Source organism: Coturnix japonica, chromosome 5 (assembly GCF_054131305.1).
Source record: "Coturnix japonica strain WE chromosome 5, WE-NBRP24, whole genome shotgun sequence".
NCBI lineage: Eukaryota > Metazoa > Chordata > Aves > Galliformes > Phasianidae > Coturnix > Coturnix japonica.
Genome location: NC_140667.1, coordinates 11,743,355 through 11,762,904, shown reverse-complemented (window position 1 = coordinate 11,762,904; position 19,550 = coordinate 11,743,355). Strand labels below are relative to the sequence as shown.

The 19,550-nt window shown below is 36.1% G+C and overlaps 1 protein-coding gene across 7 annotated transcripts in view; it reads right to left on the bottom strand.

The window, feature by feature from the left end:
• Positions 1–404: 404 nt before the first annotated feature.
• METTL15 (methyltransferase 15, mitochondrial 12S rRNA N4-cytidine) overlaps positions 405–19,550 on the bottom strand; it is a 74,515-nt gene continuing 55,369 nt past the window's right edge. For 4 of the 7 annotated variants that reach the window (XM_015863454.3, XM_015863451.3, XM_015863452.3 and 1 more), the window contains 3 exons: positions 12,061–12,252; positions 9,429–9,607; positions 405–2,034 (listed from right to left, as the gene is read on the bottom strand). In XM_015863454.3, coding sequence (XP_015718940.2) covers positions 1,589–2,034; positions 9,429–9,607; positions 12,061–12,252 — 817 coding nt within the window. In that variant the 3' untranslated portion in view covers positions 405–1,588. The remainder of the gene's footprint in view (positions 2,035–9,428; positions 9,608–12,060; positions 12,253–19,550) is intronic. The other 3 variants (XM_085550012.1, XM_085550009.1, XM_085550010.1) reach the window with 1 other exon arrangement.

The following is a 19,550-nucleotide window of genomic DNA, read 5'->3' as shown; positions in this document are numbered from 1 at the left end:
TGAGGGCAAACATCCTCACACTTCCTTCCTCATTGTGCTGTGACATTCCTTACAGTATAAACTTTCTAATTAATACCATGTCTTTTCCAATATAAAGTGCAGCATTACAGCAAATTACTACATGAATCATTAATAATAATAGAAATGTTACTCTGGAAAGCAGCATGCAAAGCCTTATACAATTGCTATCAAAGAATGGCCTTTTGTTAGCATCATATACAAAACTATATTTTCCACTCACAGTATATTAAAACCTCTCCCTTCCAAATGTGTGTCCACCAAATACCATAACACATGTATATCAAAGCTCACGTTTCTGACACTGATTTTTCCCAGTCAAGCACCAATCTCAGTAGATGTGACTATAAAAATACTAAGAAATTACTCAATTGTAAGACATTAGAAGTTATTAATTCATTGTATTACTTCAAAAGTTTATTAACCCTTCACATTCTGAAACAATGAAAGCTATTACATAATCATTATTGACATGCAAAAATAGCAACAACAATGAACTTTAACAATAAAATACAAATCTACAGCTAAATCCAATTCATTTTGACCTATTCAAAAAAATATTACCAACTTTACTAGTTAGTATGCTATCCAAGTAGAAAACTGGTGTTTTAGTAGTTCACTTATAAGATAAAAGTCTCTGCTTACCTAAAATAACTCTTAAAACATCATTTGCAAAGGAGAATACTTAGGAAGAATCACAATACACATGTTAATAGCAATTTCATCAACTCAAACTTCTACTGGATCTATGCATCGAATTTAGGACTGCAGGAATAACCTCAAATTACCTACTGCAAATCTTCCTGGTGTTTCCTCACTGCATATAATGTCCAAGTGCAATACAGAGGCCTTCCGAAGTCCCTTTTATCTCAAGACCCACTCATTATTTAAAATCAATAAACATTAAATAACCAGGCTGTCATACATGTAATTATTTTCTTATTAGCAGAGGTAAGAGATCACTCAAACTCTTGGATTAGGCATAAGGTTATGATATCAATTTATGTAAGATCAAGCTACTGTCATACAGATGTTAATTCAATAAGTGAACAGACACAGATTTATATCTCAATAATTCTTTATATCATGAGTTCTTAGGCTAGTTTAAAAACGTACACTAGATTAAAACAGTCAGTTGACTTCATTGTTTGACATCAACAGCTATAAAACCACGGCTGTATCAATCAGCTACTGAATTTAGACTGGAAGTGTCACAGTTCTGAGTTGAGTCTAGAGGAAACATTTTAAATATATCAAAATTGTGGTTTTTAAAAACTTCAGTTTTTGTCCTTTGTAAAGAGATATACGCTTGGTATAACCAGTAACACCCACTCATGCAACTTATTTTACTTATTTTATTACCCTACCTTTTGATGTTTTACTCTACAGCCCAGTCAAAAAGAAGTAGAATGGTGGGTAAAATGTTTTTTAACAATCTTTTCTATTTTACTTATCTGTTTGGTGTTATCTGTCCAGTTAGTCCTCCAGAAAACAAAATTGTAGGAAAGTATATATTATATAAATTATATATAATTATATAAATACAATTACATAAGGATTCATTTTTAGTTCAGAGTTTAACAGCAGCTCTTAGCTTGGCTGACCTTGCTCTTGGGTTTGTTAGAATATCTTTGGCCTGGGGTGTGAGAACTTTTTTCTGTATAAAAGTCCACTTTGGGTTGGATTTTCCATGGGGGAGTTCTTGTGTATTTTCTTCTTTGGAGCAACTTTTCAGAGCCCGTCTTATCTTCTGCCTTGAGCTAAGATTGTATTTTTCCGTCATGTCTATTCCATGAAGAAAACGTTTGATGATGCGATCTTCTAGAGAATGGAAGGAGAGGGCTACAAGTCGACCTCCAGGTTTCAGAAACTTCTCAGCTGTCTTCAGGCCTATAAAAAGCTCATGAAGCTCATCATTTACAAATATTCGCAGACCTTGGAAAGTTTTGGTAGCAATGTGTGTAGGTCTCTGAAGCAGATCCTTTCTTGCATACAACGCTGATGCTGGAAAAGCACCTGTCATACATTTGAAAAGGCACATGTCACAATTTTGTTATTCCTACACTGCTATGCTGACATTAATCCATGTATGCATGATGACTTTGAAGGAGTGCATACTTACCACAGAACCTTGAGCTTCCTTCTTTTAAATACATAATTATCTTCTGCTTTAGATCCCCTTTCCTGAAAGTAAACCCTATTGTACTGAGCTAGCTTGCAGGCTTTCCTACAACCCATTGGAACTGCTTCCTCAAAGGCTTCAAGTTAAAATGCAAAATGATAGCTGAAACCAAAATAGGGAAAAAATGAACATGATAAAAGTTCTTGCTCCCTAAATCAGTGTTCCTTCAAATGTTCATGAAAGGACATTTGGAAATTTGGAAAATGCAGCTAATATTGTTGATTTTTGACAGAGCTGAACATAACAAGAGTTACTTGGAAGAGAAATCACAAGCTCAAGAGACACCAGTGGCACTAAACTCAATACACTCTGTTCTTGACCTTCCCCAGACAGTTATTCAAATCTCTTTATAAAGGTACTGAAATTTTGATGGGAACTCTAATATAGCCTCATTTGATGTATTTTAGGTTTGAATCTTCATTATCAAAGTACAGAGCAAAGAATTGGAAATTTAAGGGATCAAAGTAGAAAAATAAAAAAAGTACAAGAGCCTACAAGATCTGTGAAACTTGAATAAACATATAACCTATTATTTAAGTAAATGCAGAAATCACAGGAGCACATAAATGGAAATAATTATTTTTCCAAAGAAGAGGGTCCATCAGAGATAAGACAATACATCACGTATGTATTAAAAAGCCTTAATCCCATTCCAGTACTAAACTACAAAATTACAAAGTAATGGATCTGAAGTAATTGTAGTTCATTACCAAATAACTGATAATCTATCTAATAGAGAAAAGAGCGTGGTGCCTGTAAAACTAATTGACTAAACTCGCATTTAAAAAAGCTTTTGAAGAAAATTTAATAAAAATATCATATTATTTCTACATTTGCACAAGTATGCTAGCACAAAATACTGTATTTCTTTACAGTTTTAAAGGAAAGATTCTACTCATGTCAGAGAATGTAAATGCACAGCATCACAAAAGCAAATGATCATCACTATTCAACAAAGGTAGAAGACAATAATGAGATTTAAAACTTCAGTTGTTATCAAAGTCATTCTAATGTATGTGAAGCATCCAAGATGCATTTCCACATACCCAATTTTCACAGCTATATGCCATACCTCCTCTGACCCCAGTAACAATAATGCCTGAATTAACTGAAAAAAACACTGCCATTGCTGTTTCTGTTACAGCTGCCTGAATGCTTCAAGATGGGAAGAGGCAATGGGATCCATTTATCTCAACACGCTCTACTATTCAGGGTTGTGAGGCTTTAAAAAAATCTACTTCACAATCCAAATAAAGCCGATTTAAAAATGTATAATCTCTGGAAACTTGACTCCTCTATCACTTGCAGTCTCTAGAAAAAGTTATATTTGCTGGCAAGTACCCCTTCTGTCTTCCAGACCACCATATTCTGTACTTTGTATAAACCATAAAAGGAACACTTAATCTAATTTCAGGAGTCAAAAAGCTTAAAAAATAAGGGCTTGGGCAAAATGAGAACTCAGTTTCAGAAGTTAAGGCATCCTAAGGAACCAGCTGACACACCAAGCCTGTAGAACCTGGCACAACAGCTCTTTTTCTACATGCCTATAAACTGCATCAGATTTGAAAACAGAATGCTTCAAACAGCCACTTATTGCCATTTATATGTGGAGAAAATTGTCTCTTCGTACATAACATAAGGACATTGTATACTGAGGAAAAGTAACTATTTTCTTTAAATGGCCAACTAATTGCTACAAATACAAGGAGTTTGCTCAGAATTCTTGAGTAATTATTAAATGAAATATCAGAGTTAAAATCAGCATATAACGTATTCAAAAAATGCATCAGGACACACATATTTCAATAGCATTCACCAAATGGCACAGTTTCCGTATTACCTACTAACAAGCCAGTGGCCTAGAATACACTATACTTTTTCTCCCACCCAAATCTACCTGTACTATTCTACCACTGTTACACAGTATCTCCTTTCTTGCTACAAGTTAAATTTACAGCCCTGACATAAAGAGCTTTCACTTTTGGGGTGTAACTATCCATAGCTGGTGTTCACCTCTCAAAGTAGACCCACAGAATTTGTCACTGTCGTATTTTAACAGCCTAACTATTTTAGCAGGCTAAATATTCTCTAAAAAACACTGCTGGCTTTCTGTGAATAATCTATTTCTGATATTCTAAGCACATTGCACATTCCAGCTTCCAAAAGCATCACAGATAAAAATGAACTCAACTCACATGAGTACAGGATGAAATTTTGGTACAAAACTGACAGCGTTTATTGATTGGAAGCCTAGAATGAGATTCTTTACTGAATTTCTGCAGTCAATCTCACTGTAACTTTAGTGAAGCACTCAAAGTTTTAGGTCCTGTGTCATCAAAAAATTCTTTTTTTTTCTTTTTTTTTTTTTTTCCCTTTTGTCAATGAATTGCATGATACACAGATGAAGTCATAAAAGTCACATGTTAATCTCTGGTCAGATAACTGTCCGATCTTGTTGAGTGCAATATCATCCTTCAATAATCTCCTATGACAATTAACTTCGTTTCAAAAAACGTTTGTATAAAGTAGGAGGCAAATTTGAAAAGTGAATCCTTGCAACACAGATTTATCAAAAACACGAAGAGAAATTGAGAAATTAAAATACTACTATATTCTGTAAATATATTAAAACATTACAGGCCTCAGATGAACACGTGTAAACTGCATCATTGAAAATATACAATGGAATAGAAGCCTATTCAATAAACTGGTAAAGAAATACAGCCACAGAGTAGTTTTAGGTAACTAAAAACACTAACTAAAACCATAACATCTTAAAATGCAATGGCTTACTGGTTTGTCTGTCAAGATTGCTATCAGATAATACTCATAATTTGTGGTAGTGATTTCTGTCAGACAAATGGATCCTTCATCTCTTCTAATAAAGGCAGCAGATACTATCTAAGTGCCAGAAGAGTATTTTTTTTTTCTGCTCTACTCTTAGCCCTTTGGTATTGTTAAACAAAATCTGCCTGTATTTTCTGCTAAAATCTCTCACCCAGCCCCCTCTAATTACCACAACACTAAAAGAAAATCCTTCCTGATAACAGGCTTCACAATACACAAAAATACATATCTCAAGAAAGCAAAATGAATTTCATTCATAAAAACATAGCACTTCCGGCTAGAAAACTGGTTTGAAATCCCAGTGAGAGGAATTATCATTTTTAGTTTTGGGTTGCCCTGATGCTACTAACACTTATCAAAATGTAATAGATTCACAAGTTAAAATGTATTGAAATTCTTAAGCTTGTGAATGAAATTAGCAACGTGATGTGCCTGTCAATAAGAACTATTAAAGTCCCCAGAGTGCATGAGTGTGGGAGAGTTTAAAAATTAATTCAGATTGTGCACCTGTTTGCAGGAATTCGTCTGTTGAATTAGAATTGCATTTAATAAGTTTCTGTGACGCAACTAATGTCCTTTTGCCTAGGCTCCCTCAGTACAATGTTAATTCCCACTCTTCTGAAATTCAGGCAATATTACAAATTCCAAACTGATGAAGTCTAGAAACGTGGTTCAGTCTGAATGAGATTGGCTTTACCTATCAAAGTTTTTTAAACCATTCAGGTTTCTCTAATAACTCGTCATTAACTCCTATCAAGTTAAGTCCAAAGGACTATAAAAATCTCAAAATGACACAATAGTAGATCACACATCTAGGTGTCATTACAAAAAACAAAAAAAAAATAAAAACCGACTCTGGAAACAAAAATATAACAAATTGTATTACTCACTAGAAACAAAAATTTAGAGTAGTATAGAAAAAAAAAAACATTAAAATTATCACCTAAAAGTTTCACAATTTCTAACCAGTTTTCCCACCTATCCAGTTAATTCTACACACCCAAAACAGAATTCAAGAAGCTTCAGCAACTGCCATCAGAAATGTTTCTTAGTTGACTTCCACATATATATTTGCACAAAAATTGTAAGCAGAAGAGGTGAACTGCTGGAGAAAGAGATGATGTTTACATCAGTGATAAAAAAAAATAACTCACAAACAATTCCTCTTTTTTCCCTATGTAAATTCTAGACCCCATAGATTACTCAGCTGACCCCTTATCTAAATGGATCAAAACCTTTTACAAGTACTTTTTTTCCCCCCCCCTTTTCTTTCTTTTTGGTAGGATCATGTTCAACGGCACAGTACATAGAAAGACAACTTCCAGGCTCTATACAAAGTGTTAGGAGGACTTGTTTTCTTCAATTGCAACAAAAAACTGCATTGATACCTGGGCTAGCCTCAAGCTGTCGTAGGCAAACTCGATATACAAATCTATTTATGATTATTTGAAGCTGTACCTTGACATTCTAACTTGCCAATACAAACTTTAAAAATGTCTGATTGTCATGTCACTGTTATGGAGGTGGGTGCTGTTTTTTTGTGTCTTTTTTCCCCAATTATATCTTTCAAATTTATATCCCAATCAATTAGTAACAGCAATATATCCTCTATTACTTTCTGTTTATTGGGTAGACCAGACTAGCACTTGCCTTTTCCAGTTTCCGTCTAGTACAAATGTAACTTGAATTCATTGGGATTAACTTAGTAGCCAGAACTTTACACAGAGTTTGGAGTTTCGGAAAATCTGAAGTCATACTCAATAATCACACGTAAAAAAAAAAATAAATAGGGACTATATATGACTATATATCAGGTATTCAAATCAACAAAGAGATGCATAGAAATAACCAGTCTCACTGACGACAATTTTTTGTTTGTATTCTGGTTTCTTTATCAAGCAGAAAACGTTTTTGTACTGGAGAGAAAATTGTGCTCTGATAGAATCTGGAAAATTTAGAAGATGAGATTTTACTACTATAATGATTTAATTGCTTATTTCTAAGGACTTGGCATTTAACTAATAAGTCATAGAGCTTAATCCACTTAAACCCTTAACTAGTCAAGGTTTTCATATTTGAGCTACAAGACGATTCTACAGCTGTAATCTCTGGTTCTTTAGTTATTGTTTACCTTAACTTCACAGATATCATTATGCAGAAGAACTGATTATCAATTAAGCTGTTAAACTTACCAGAAGCTTCCTTAATGTATACTCAGTTCAAAAATCTAGTAAGGATTTACCCTTGATCTCCTCTACTGGAGGAACCAAATTAAAATTGTAAAAATTTCTACCCAAACAGGGATTTATGCAGTGGCCCTAAAACTGTTTTAACTACTTACATACTCCACAGTAAGTTCAAAACACTTATTTACTGTCTCGGCAGAAAAATGTTGGATTAATTTTCCTTGGCAGGCACAGTAAAAAATGCCTTCCTGATTTCACATACGAAGCAGCTCTTCAAACATATTAGAGTTTAATGTGAGAAATAGAAAAACCCTATCACTGAGGCAGAGAGTGACAATTATGTCACAAGTCACATGCAACCCATTAAACATAAAGTGATCACAGACTGGTCAAATTTGAATCAAGTCTAACCTTTTGCTTCAAGCAAAATCACCTAGAGGACATTGACCAGGATCACATCCAGGCAGGCTTTGAGTATCTCCAGAGAAGGAGACTCCACAACTTTTCTGAGCAGCTTGTTCCAGTGCTCTGTCACCCTCACAGTGAAGAAGATATTCTCGCATGCAGACAAAACTTCTTGTGTTTTAGCTTGCGCCTGTTCTCTCTTGTCCTGTTGCCAGGCACCACGGAAAATAGACTGGTCCTTACCATGGTACACTCTCTTAAAACATATTTACGCATTTCTAAGAGTCCCTCTTCAGACTTGTCCAGGATCAACAAGCTCAGCTCTCTCAGCCTTTCCTCATAAGGATGAAGCTACAGGTCCCCAACTATCTTTGCTGCCCTCCAGTAGTTCCCTGTCTTGTTTGAACTTGGGAGCCCAGAATTGGAGACAGTACTCTAGATGCAGCCTCACCAGGGCAGAGTTGAGGAGGAAAATTACCTCAGCCTGTTGTTGCGCTACTCTTCCTAAAGCACCCCAGGATCCCATTGGCCTTCTTGGCCACAAGGGCAGACTGCTGGCTCATGGTCTGCCCACCTTCCACCTGGACCCCCAGGTTCTTTGCAGGGCTGCTTTCCAGTAAGTCAGCCCTCATACTGCACTGGTGTGCATGCAGTTATTCCCTCCTATATGCAGGACCCTGAGCTTGACCTTGCTGAACTTCATGATGGTTTTGTCTGCATATTTCTTCAAGGACTCTTTGAATGCAAGCGTAGTCCTCTGGTGTGTCTGCCAGTCTACCCAGTTTTCTATCATGAGCAAACTAGAAGGTGCACTCTATGCTTTTACCCAGGTCACTGATGAATAAGGTGAACAAGAATGGCCCCAGTACAGATCCCGGCAGACATCACTAGCTGGAGTCCTCCAATCAGATCCAGTGTTGTTGATAATAATATTCTGAGACTCGCCATTCAATCAGTTCTTAATCCATCTTGCTGTCATCATTTTTTTCAAGTCTTCACAGTACAGACGGAGCTTTTAATTTAGTAATGAATGGCATTACATTTTAAAGTTTTAAATTTGGTTGTCAAGACTTTATAGCTATTAGAGACCAGACCCAGTAATTTTCAATTCCTGGTTAAATAAAAAGTCCCAACAATAAACACTACAATGTTAAGGTACAGTATTTCTATCACACATTTTTCCTTGGAAACTTTGACTCAAGAACACAAACGTGAAGGTTTTAAATGTGAGCACAGCTGCTGCCTAACTACATTTTGTTCATGTTGTTTACAGTTAAGAGCAGGTAAGATGAAGTGTTTCAATAGGGGCTTCAGGCTGCTCTAGTTGGCATTCACAAGATGAAGCAAGCTACGTGTTGCTTTACTTTTTGCTTCTTTGTTCTTTAAGCAGAGAGAACAAATCTAATTTCATTCATAATTGGAAACTGCCATCATACTTCTCTTCAAAATATTAAAATGAAGAAATTTAAAACTAAGAGATGCATATGACGTATCTGATATTTGAATGCTTACCAATAGCTAGGACAAAAAATTCCCTAGGCTGCTGTCATTCTGTGTTTTAAGTTGGTAGGCAAAATGATAAATCACTTCATGTAAAATCTATTATTAAACTAATCGGCAAAATACAGTATAACAAGTGGGAACTTGCAGGGGAAAAAAGAGAACTGACATCAGAGCAGAACAGGCAGGATCAGATCCTGCATGATTTCAAGTACAAATAGATCCCTCTGGGACTTTGGGGATTAATATTTTTTCCTCTTTCAGCCACTGTGAAGAATTAATGAGGGTACCTGCAACAATGCTTGCAAGCTGCTGAGTTCTGGTGATGGGATATATGCTGCGTGCCTGAACGATGGCTGAAGCGATTTTCTTGGCGTGCTTCTCCTCCCCGTATGTTCTCAGGATGGACGCAAGTGCCTGTTGATCTAAAGCATTCACAACATCAGCAGCAGTGGGCATGTCAGGGTACCTACGCACAAGAAGAGCCAATTAGTTCACTGACGTCAGTTTTCATTGACAAGAGGTGAAGCTTCATAGCTTTGAGACAAAGTCAAACACACACAGTGTATACAAGTGCCTTTGAGGTTTTCAAGTAAGAGACTGCAAACCAGTGAAAATGTACTTCTTGCTACTTTAAGTGGAGTTTCTTCCTCAGTATCAATTATAACAGCTGAAACTTCCAAATCTGATCATAAACTATGTCTAATGAGCTGGCAATGATAAATACAGTTTAGTATCATGCTAAATTGGAAGTGTGACTGTTCCTATTTTGACAGCTTTAGAATGTAAACATGCCCCTTACAGGTTCATTTTTGTTACCTCGCAACATACATTGTTTTTAATTCAGAACTGATCTCAAGGATCTTTTCTTTCCACATCTCCTGCTATGAAAACAATTGCCTATGAAAATCATTCAACTTTATGGTTCATTAAGAGGCATAAAAATGTATATCCACATATTGCTTTTGAGACAATACAAGTGATCCCATATTAAATGAAAGGAATTACTACAATTGAAAGGGTCTAAGTCATACATATGTATTTCTTCTTAATCTGCTCCACTTCACTATTGAAACAGCTCAAAATATTAACTGTTCATCATCTAAGGATTAACTAAAGTGAAAACATGCAAACTACTCAATAAATTCTCTCCTGCAAAAACAAAAGCATGCTGAATATTTTTCAGGCATTCATTACTACCATGCAGAATCTTAAAAAAAAAAAAGATAACAAAACTTAGATATCAGAAGCAAGGTGTATCATAGCAACGACTGTAGCAGAAGGCTTTTGTTATGCCACAGGTAGCCTCTGTTCTTATATACCGTTACACATATGTATCCTCATGATGCAAATACAAGTCTGAAGCTTAGACTCCTGAAATCAGAGGGCGGGATCCCAGCAGGATCACGTGAGATTTTTACACAAAAAACCAAAAATAGAGAAAATAGAGCATCAAGAAATTTGCAGTGTTTAGCCTTAATGTTAATGTAAGAGAACAACTGCTTAGAAACAGAGGTTTCCCATAGGCTCTATGTGAGCAACGAAAGACCAAATTACATTTCTTAAGACTACACGTTCATCAAAACATGAGGCAAATAAATTTTCATACTCCTAGTAGTAATATATTATGCAATTACTGCCACCATCTATGCAACACAGATCTCTGTCATTTACCCATAAAAAGCATAACACGACAGGAATATATATTAGGTCATTTGAAGACAAAAACCGCTGTGTAAGGGTAATTTCATGCTCCTGAGTCAACTCAGCACTAATACTGATTACTTTAAATATAGGTGATTCATTTAGTAATTGTTAATTTAACAAATAAACCTGACATGCCTCCTCCTGCACAATACAAAATAAAACCAGCAAGGCTGCTAAGGAAAGTGCCATAGCAAAACATGATGCAACTTAACAGATCTTAACTGTTGGATATTACTAATAGGATACATATATTTTTAGGACTTATTTTAAGGTTGATTTTACAGAGAAGTAAATGGGTAAGGCAGCCATTGCAGAAAGGAGGGAGGAACATAATTTGGCCTAGTGATCATTCCATGAAAAGCAAGTGTAGAAAAAAAAAGGAAAGGGTATGCAGTAATTAACTGTGAGCCTGCAGTCTGAGGAACAGCAGAAATAACATAGAAAACAGGCCTCATGTCATGTTGGGTTTTGTTTTTTGACCAATGACAGGACAAGGAGCAATGGGCAGAACTCGAACACAAAGTTCCATCTGAACATGAGAAAACTTCTAACTTTGAGGGTGACAGAGCACTAGAAAAGGCCGCCCAGAGGGGCTGTGGGGTTTCCTTCTCTGGAGATATTAAAAACCCTCCTAGATGCTTTCCTCTGTAACCTACTGCAGGGAACCAGCTTTAGCAGGTGGTCAGACTCAATGATCTCCAGAAGTCCTGTTGAACCCCTACAATTCTGTGCTTCTACACAAGCCTCCAATCTTCCTTGTGGAATACACTACAGGAAAAAGATCCTGGAAATACATCTCTAAGCTCTGGCTAACTCAGACTCAGTGTCCTGTCAACATAACCATATTTGGCATCTTTTGCTTTCCATAATATTATCACAATCTTTAAGCCTTACAGTAAAGCTTGTCCCTGCAACTGTATACCACACACACCAAAAAAAGTAAGATTTGAATGGTGAGAATGGTGCAGTTCAAAAAAATGTTACTAGATTACATACCACTGGAACATTCCTATTATTCTATAAAAGAAAGGATCATGCCAAGATTCTAATTACTGAAAATTAAAAAAGGTTTTGTAGCAAAAGATAGACAGTAAACTTGAGAAAAATTAGGTATGGTTTTATCATGTGAATTCTTCACTTTAAAAGGAAATGAGATATACAGAGTTACTGAGCACACAATTGAATTGCAAGGATAAGTATTACATTAACAAATACCTGTCACAATCCATCCTCATGTCCAAAGGTCCATCCTTCTGCAGGGAAAAACCTCTTTCAGGAGTATCAAATTGCATAGAAGAACATCCAACATCCAAGAGAACTCCATCTAGAGTTCCAGGCTCAACTCCTGATGAGATTAACAAAGCCTCTGACTGGCTAAACTGTCCTAGAAGAGCTTGAATCTGTTTCCTGTAAGAAAATCACAAATACAAACCCTCAGTTTTAACAGTACAGTGTTTTCACCTAATATAGAAGGAACAAGCTGGTAATGCTCACTTGTCTCTGAAGTAATAGTGTTATTCCCAAAGTAACAATTTAGGTATTTTTCATGTGCCAGCATGCAAAACTGATCCTACTCACTCATCAGTGGTTATTAAGCTTGTCTTTATTTCCTTCCTGCTTAATCTCAAAGCGCCCAAAATGCTCACAACAAATCAGAAGCCTGATAAAATTTCATTTTCCAGTATGGAAGAACTCAGTGTCATCTTTCATATCCAATGGGAATTCTCTGACCACTACAGCATTCCTTATTCTGGGCACGACTCCTAGTTATGGGATGCCAAAATGCAGAAAAGAAACAAATGGTTCTCAGACCTAGAGAAAAGCAGGTGATATGGAATACGATGGCCCAGTCTTGTGGCTAATACTCCTCTATCAGGAAAAAAAGTCCTTAATTCTTCCCAGGGGACAAATACTTGTTTTTATGGTAGTTGTCAATTTAAAAATAATTGGGCAAAATTAGTTGCACTGGGTCACAAACAAATAAAAGGTAACAGAGTTGCATTGATTTAGGCACCTAAATAGCGTGGAGAATAATTTTATACGCTTTTTTTGTGCCTTATACTTCTTTTTCTTGCCTTAAGGAGATTCTTGCTCAAGATTTCTCTGCTGGAGAACTAAAATGGCACAGTAAGGGAAAAGAACATTTCTGACATGCCCAGCTCTCTCTTGGCATCTAAATTTTGAAATCTTTTAATCAGTAACTGCAAACAATCAAAGAAACAAAGAGAAAACAGTACATTTCATTACCTGAAAAGAAACCACTACCTCTACATCAGAGCTCTGATATTGGCTGGATAAGTGCTCCTCAGTCTCAAACTGCTACAAGATAGTCAAATTAACTCACAACTTACATGGGCAGTGGTGTGTGGATGGCACAGTCCCAAAAGGACAATGCTTGTATGAATTCTGAGAAGTCAACATTATAAACATTTTGGAAAAAAGAAAGAACAAAACTAAAAAAACCTACATCCTCCCCCCAAAACAACTGCAGCCAAACTTTTTCTAAACATCAGCTGAAATCTAACCCACTTTTCAGGTGAGTTTAACATAAACACAAACTGGCATTATTTCTATTCAGTTGACTCCAGAGACCACAGTTTTCAAAGAGCTCACAAACAGGAGGGAAATCAACTACTTTTTGTGTCCATCCAATTAGAGTGAGGAAAAAAAAAAATAAAATGCTCCACTCAGAAGAAGATGCTATAAATACATAACCATATGAAAGAACATTTAGGTATATAATGGTATCCTCATTAGAGCAGAATGAATCTACTGAACATAGCTCAAAAACTGGGAAATGCCTGGAAAGAACAGATTTCACAAGGGATATCAAATTCACACATACACACTTCAGAACTGAGAATTGTCCAGCATGTAATTAAATACAACTATTCAGTCTAATGAGAGCTGAATTCCTGAAAAGTACAATGATCTACTTAACACATTTAGCTTAATTTAAACTAAATAGTTGTAGGTTTGACATTACGTTTCCTTTCAATATGAAAGGATTTTTTTTAAAAAAAAAACTCTCCACCACCTTGTCCAACCCAGCAGTGTTTCTTTAAAGAAACCATTTATGTTAAACCTTTGTGATTAGGAAAAGGTAAATGAATGTGCAAATTTGATTTAAGTTGAAATTTACTGTTTGGAGAAAGATGTTTCAAATAGAAAGTGTCCTGGAGTTCACAAATAAAGATTAAAAAAGAATTAGATGGACATATGGATGTCAGCCTTTCAGTTGTGAGAAAATAGAGCCTATGTATATACTTGTGTGTTACATGATTAATTTTATACCACTGGTAGAGTCAGGTGTCTTGGTGAATATAAATCTTTAATAAAAGCAGGTGCATTTTGTGAGATTAAAACTAGATTAAAATCTTCTGTTCTTTGAATTGTTTATTCGTGAGTCAGAAGAAACAACTTCAAGCACCTTGGTTATCTCAAAATATTTTAATTAATCAAATCAAATATATGGCTGTGAGTGATCATTTATTAACTTATCAAAACAAATACAGATGTTGACCTTTTTCATTTTACAGAATGGTAACTATGATGGAATGATGGTAATGTTGACAAGGACTTACCTATTAGATCATGCAAATCCCAGTCTTTAAGCTTGCCCGGGTCACAATGAGTTAAGAGTATTTCTCTTGAGTAGCACATAAGGTATGTGATATAGTTAATGTGTGTAAGTAACAAAACATCTTTTTTTAATTAAAACATAAAAAAGAGGGTAATAAAACCATAGAACTAGCAGGTTGGACACGTATGCGTTAGATGATGAGTATGACATTTACCAAGGAAAAATGTTTCACCAAGCACTCAGAAGCATTTATTAAAACACAATAAACTCTTCCCGTCTACTATTCTTCATGCCTCCATCTAAATACTAATGGTATGAAGTGCACAAGATCTTCTTGAGAAAATATTTCAATTCTTTCTGCCCTCAGATTTTTGTTTACATTGCTGTAAAACAGCCTCAAATAAACAAACTGACAATAAAAACTGCGTACACTACTCCACAAAGGAGTATGTTGTACAGTTACAAGTCATTGGCTTTTCACATGAATAGGGAAATTCTTCATGCTTTCTTTTTTGGTAGTCCGATGTTTCTAAACCACTTGCCTCTTGCTGATGAGAAAAATGTTAAACATGGCACACGAACACCATCACTCAACATACTCAGACTATTTCAGAAACCTAAAAACACTATGAATAGCTTGTAGCCCAAACCCATGAATAGAAAAACAAGATGCAAAAGGCGAAACACCAACTTAAATGTTATTTAGAAAGAAAAGACAGCAAGGCAATGGCATAAGGATGTAAAATCAGACAACAATCATCATATTTTTAACATCCATTTGGCTTGCCTTTTTCTTTTGGTTTTCCTAAGTTTTACTGAACTTCCAACTGTTGCTATCAAGCAACTTCTAACTTCTCAAATTTTTCAAAATACACACTCTCTGTTCCTTAATTCTGACATTCTCCAGGGAAAAAAGTATTCCCCAAGAATGTAAAGGAACATTGGGCACACACGGATGACATAAGTTAATTTCACCTGCTACAGAGGTTCTTGGGGCCCTAATAGATTGTATTGTAAAACAATCTCAAGAGCCTTCAGGCTTCTTGTAATGTCTGTAGTAGTTCAAAAATAAGACATGACCTCAAGTTCAAGACCCTTCAACTCAGGTCATAACACAGCGTTTAATTGTATTATACTATGACACAGAGTACAGTATTACTGACAGAAAGCACTTGGATCAATACTTCTCGATTATATGGAAGAGTTAAACGAGAAAGAGAGAAGAGCTCAAAGTCTAATGCATTTCAGGCTCTTCTGCTTTCAGTTAACGTGATATAATGCTCCACAAAAATATTTCACTTATTTCCCTCAGCTGAGAAGGATGCACACACAAAAAATAGTGAAACGTGAATACAACTTCTACAAAATGAACAGAGAAAAATCTTTTCCCTTCCCTAGTTACTGTGTTGCCACAGAGGTTTCTGTGACATCAATCACAAGTAATTTCACAGAAAACTATGATTTCATGGCACTTCAGTATTTTTACACACATATAATGATAGTTGCTCTTGATCCTCTCACCATTGCTACTCTTATAAATTCTATGTATGAATAGATACAATGTCAGAAAGTGATGATCCCTTGTCCGTAATGAAAACTACCCTCCACTCAACCAAAGTAAATGGTTCCTTTGAGAGAGCTGAAAAAAAAAAGTGTAGCTAACTCTTGCCAAAGCCATCAAATAAGGGGACCAGACTGGTGCACTGTTTTGATTCAGTGACTCCACTGAGACTGCCAGAAGGGGTGCCAATTAGTAACAGCTGTAATTAGGATATTGGTACAGGCCTGGTTTGATAGCACTGACTCACTTCACCTAGGTCACGTAACAGCTGTCAGACAACTGCCACTTCCACTCACTGCTGCTCTGAGCCAGAAACATCTACAAGACAAAGTATACCATTTGTAAATCCCTGGAACTTTCAACATCCTATGTAGAAATTGTTATGAACATTACTCAGCCTCAGTGCAACTATCCTCTCTGTATATGTTTTTGTATACTGTGGAAAAAGCCCATATATCTGTCTGAGAACAAACAGACCAGTCTAGGTTGGGTTTTGTGCTACAAAAGTACAATACCCAATAACCAAATCCCAAACGCCGATTAACCTGAAAATGGGAAGATATATAAATGAAAAGCAGTTCCCAGAAATAAATTCATGTTTTCAAATTTAAGAATCAAAATCACAATTTTATGCGGCATGTAGAAATAGAAATAACCCGTGACATAAGTATTCAAGAGTTGGTGAACATTTAAGTACCAAGTGCTCCCACTTAATGTTTGGGAAAATTTAAAGGTATGCATATGTTCTAGAAGTTAAATACTTTTTTCTGCATAACTTAAAGTCATCACAAAGAACGCAAACAGGAAAACCTCATTTCCCATTAACGTGTAGAACACTCACCATCTTACATTGCCAAAACCAGCATACCAAGGATGATACACATTCTTTTCTCTCCTCTTATCAATTGTCCTTTTTTTTGCAACACAGCCTCCTACTCAATCCATTATGAAACTAGTTATTTCTGGCTTTAATCATCCTCCTGTAGCTTGCAACAAAACTCCCTCCCCTTATCCACCCAACAGACTCCATAAAAGGAGGCTTCTTTGATTCCTCACACCTCATCCAAGTACCAAAAATCGGATATAACGTCCTCACAGACATACCTGTATGAAATTTCAGGATGCCCGGAAGCTGACTGCTCATCATTTTAGGACAGAAAGTATCCATTCCTTTATTATGTACATTAACAAATTGTCAGTGAAAAATACTGTTTGATATTGAAGCTGTAAATGCAGTTTTAATTAAAGGAAAATAGTTAATCAAAAGCACACAGATCAACACTGATTCCCACTGAATACATCAGAAATCTTAAGATATCTGAAATCTTTTGTAAGTTACTCATCACAGAATCGTAGGGACTGGAAGTCCAACCACCTGCTCAAGTGGGTTCCATACAGTAGGTTACAAATGAAAACATCAAGGGGGATTTTCACTATCTCCAGAGAAGACTTTGCAGCCTCTCTAGTCAGTCTGTTCCAGTACTCTGTCACCCTCAAAGTCAGGAAGCTCTTTCTCACATCCAGATGGAACTTTCTGTATCCCTCTTTCTGCCCATTGCCCCTTGACTTGTTGCTGAGCACCGCCTGGCCCCCATTCACTTGACTCCTGCCCATTAGATATTTGCAAGCAGTGATCAGATCTGCCCCCCTTAGTCATCTCTTCTCCAGGCTGAACAGCCCCAGGTCTCCCAGCTTTTCATCAAAACAGAGATGCTCCAGGTTCCTGATCAACTCAGTAGCCCATTAATGGACTCTCTCCAGAAGTTCCCCATCTTTCCTGAAAGTTTCTCTTTGGCTAATTTACAGAGTAAGGAGGGGATTTATTTCTGGGAAGACTCAAGAATACTACAATAAGGCAAATGATTCTGAGAGTAAACATCAAAATTCGCAGCTAGGCAGAATTAATACCTTTGTATATAATGAGTAACATTTTGTTTTGTGTAACAGCTTTACTAATAATATTAATATAATAATATTAATATTATTAATATTAATAAATGCAAAATATATAATACACTGTCATCATTCAGACGTGCCAAGGAAGCCAAGCTACTGGAACTGTTTGCCTTTCACCTGTGGGACCTGTCAGTTTGAAGAATAAAACACTGTCCCAACAGAAGAATCATAAATATTTTTCCGACTTCACAAAGCATTAGCTGGGGATTTTATTTTACAATGTTTATGAGGTTCCCTTTCATAGGAAATGGGCAGTCCAGTTCTACATGGTTTAATGGGCATGGTGTAAGAGCAGTGTAATACCTGTATAATTATTTTGGATCTACCAAATACTGTTGTGTCTCTCAGCTTTTCTGACATAGAGTTTAACTTTAAAGCTAATGAGTCCCCTTTATACAGCTAGCACTCTTTATATTGGTTATCATTCCCTCTCCTACTCACCTCACATAACCTCCCTGGCACAAATAATGAACAAGACAAAACACGAACATAAATTCTGAAACCACTGGCTGAGTAAAACAGTGAACCAGGTGTTCAAAATAGTTCAAAAATGCTCAGTTTCCATGACCAGAGAAATGAAAGATTAATTATTCAAGAAAAAACAAACTGGATAAACCACAGCTTTATGTTTTGGTTTGGATGTATAGTCTCTACTGATACAAACATGCCTGGCTACAGCAGTTCAGAATACTTTCACAAGCACAACCACTATGGTTCCACTTTTGTTCAAGCAAAAGTGGCCAAGATATGGCATAATTCTGAAACAAGGAAAGACTCACAAGAATGAAGAAAATTTCTATTTAACACCAAAATCCTGCAGAACACGGTAAGAAATTGTGGATATACATCTGCAGATATTAGAAACATAAGAGCTGTGCATATTAGTGGCATGGTTGGTTTGTAAAATATGGCTACCCAGCTTCCAAGAGTATTCATTTATTAGCTGAACAAAAGGTTTTGCTTTCAGACTGTTACTTTCACGTAAAACAAACTTGGTTAGCAGAATGTATATTGATAATTTAAAAAGTGACATGCAATGAGCTGTCAAAAAGACTGCTTCTCCCTAATGCCCATGCAGTCAATTGCTATAAAATGACTCCTATTACAACTTGATTTACATATTGTAAGACCATTATAAAAACCACAGACATACAGAATCTCTTCTTCCTCCCTACAAAACCAAACCGTAAACGTAACTTTGGTTATATTTCATTTAGCTAGCAAAGCAAACTTACACAATGCTTTTCCACATCATGAATTCTGGCATTCTGAAGTGCTCTAGTCACAGAGAGAGCCTGCTAAAGATTGTACATAATAGTTGCTTTGACTAATTTGACTAATAGTTGCTTGACTCCTGCACTAATACTTGGAATATATTTGCATAGCCTTTGCCTTGTTAACAAAATACAAGTCTAGATCTTGAGACTCAGTTGTAAAACTATGGCATAATGAATGGAAAAGCAATCTGAACCACAGAAGCTTTTTATTTTTTTCTTAGTTATCCAGCAGCCGACAGTATTGGAGAAGGCTGATATAACCCTAAATAGTTTTTATTTCCTTTGAAAACTATGTCTTTGACACCACATCTTAAACCTTAGAACAGTA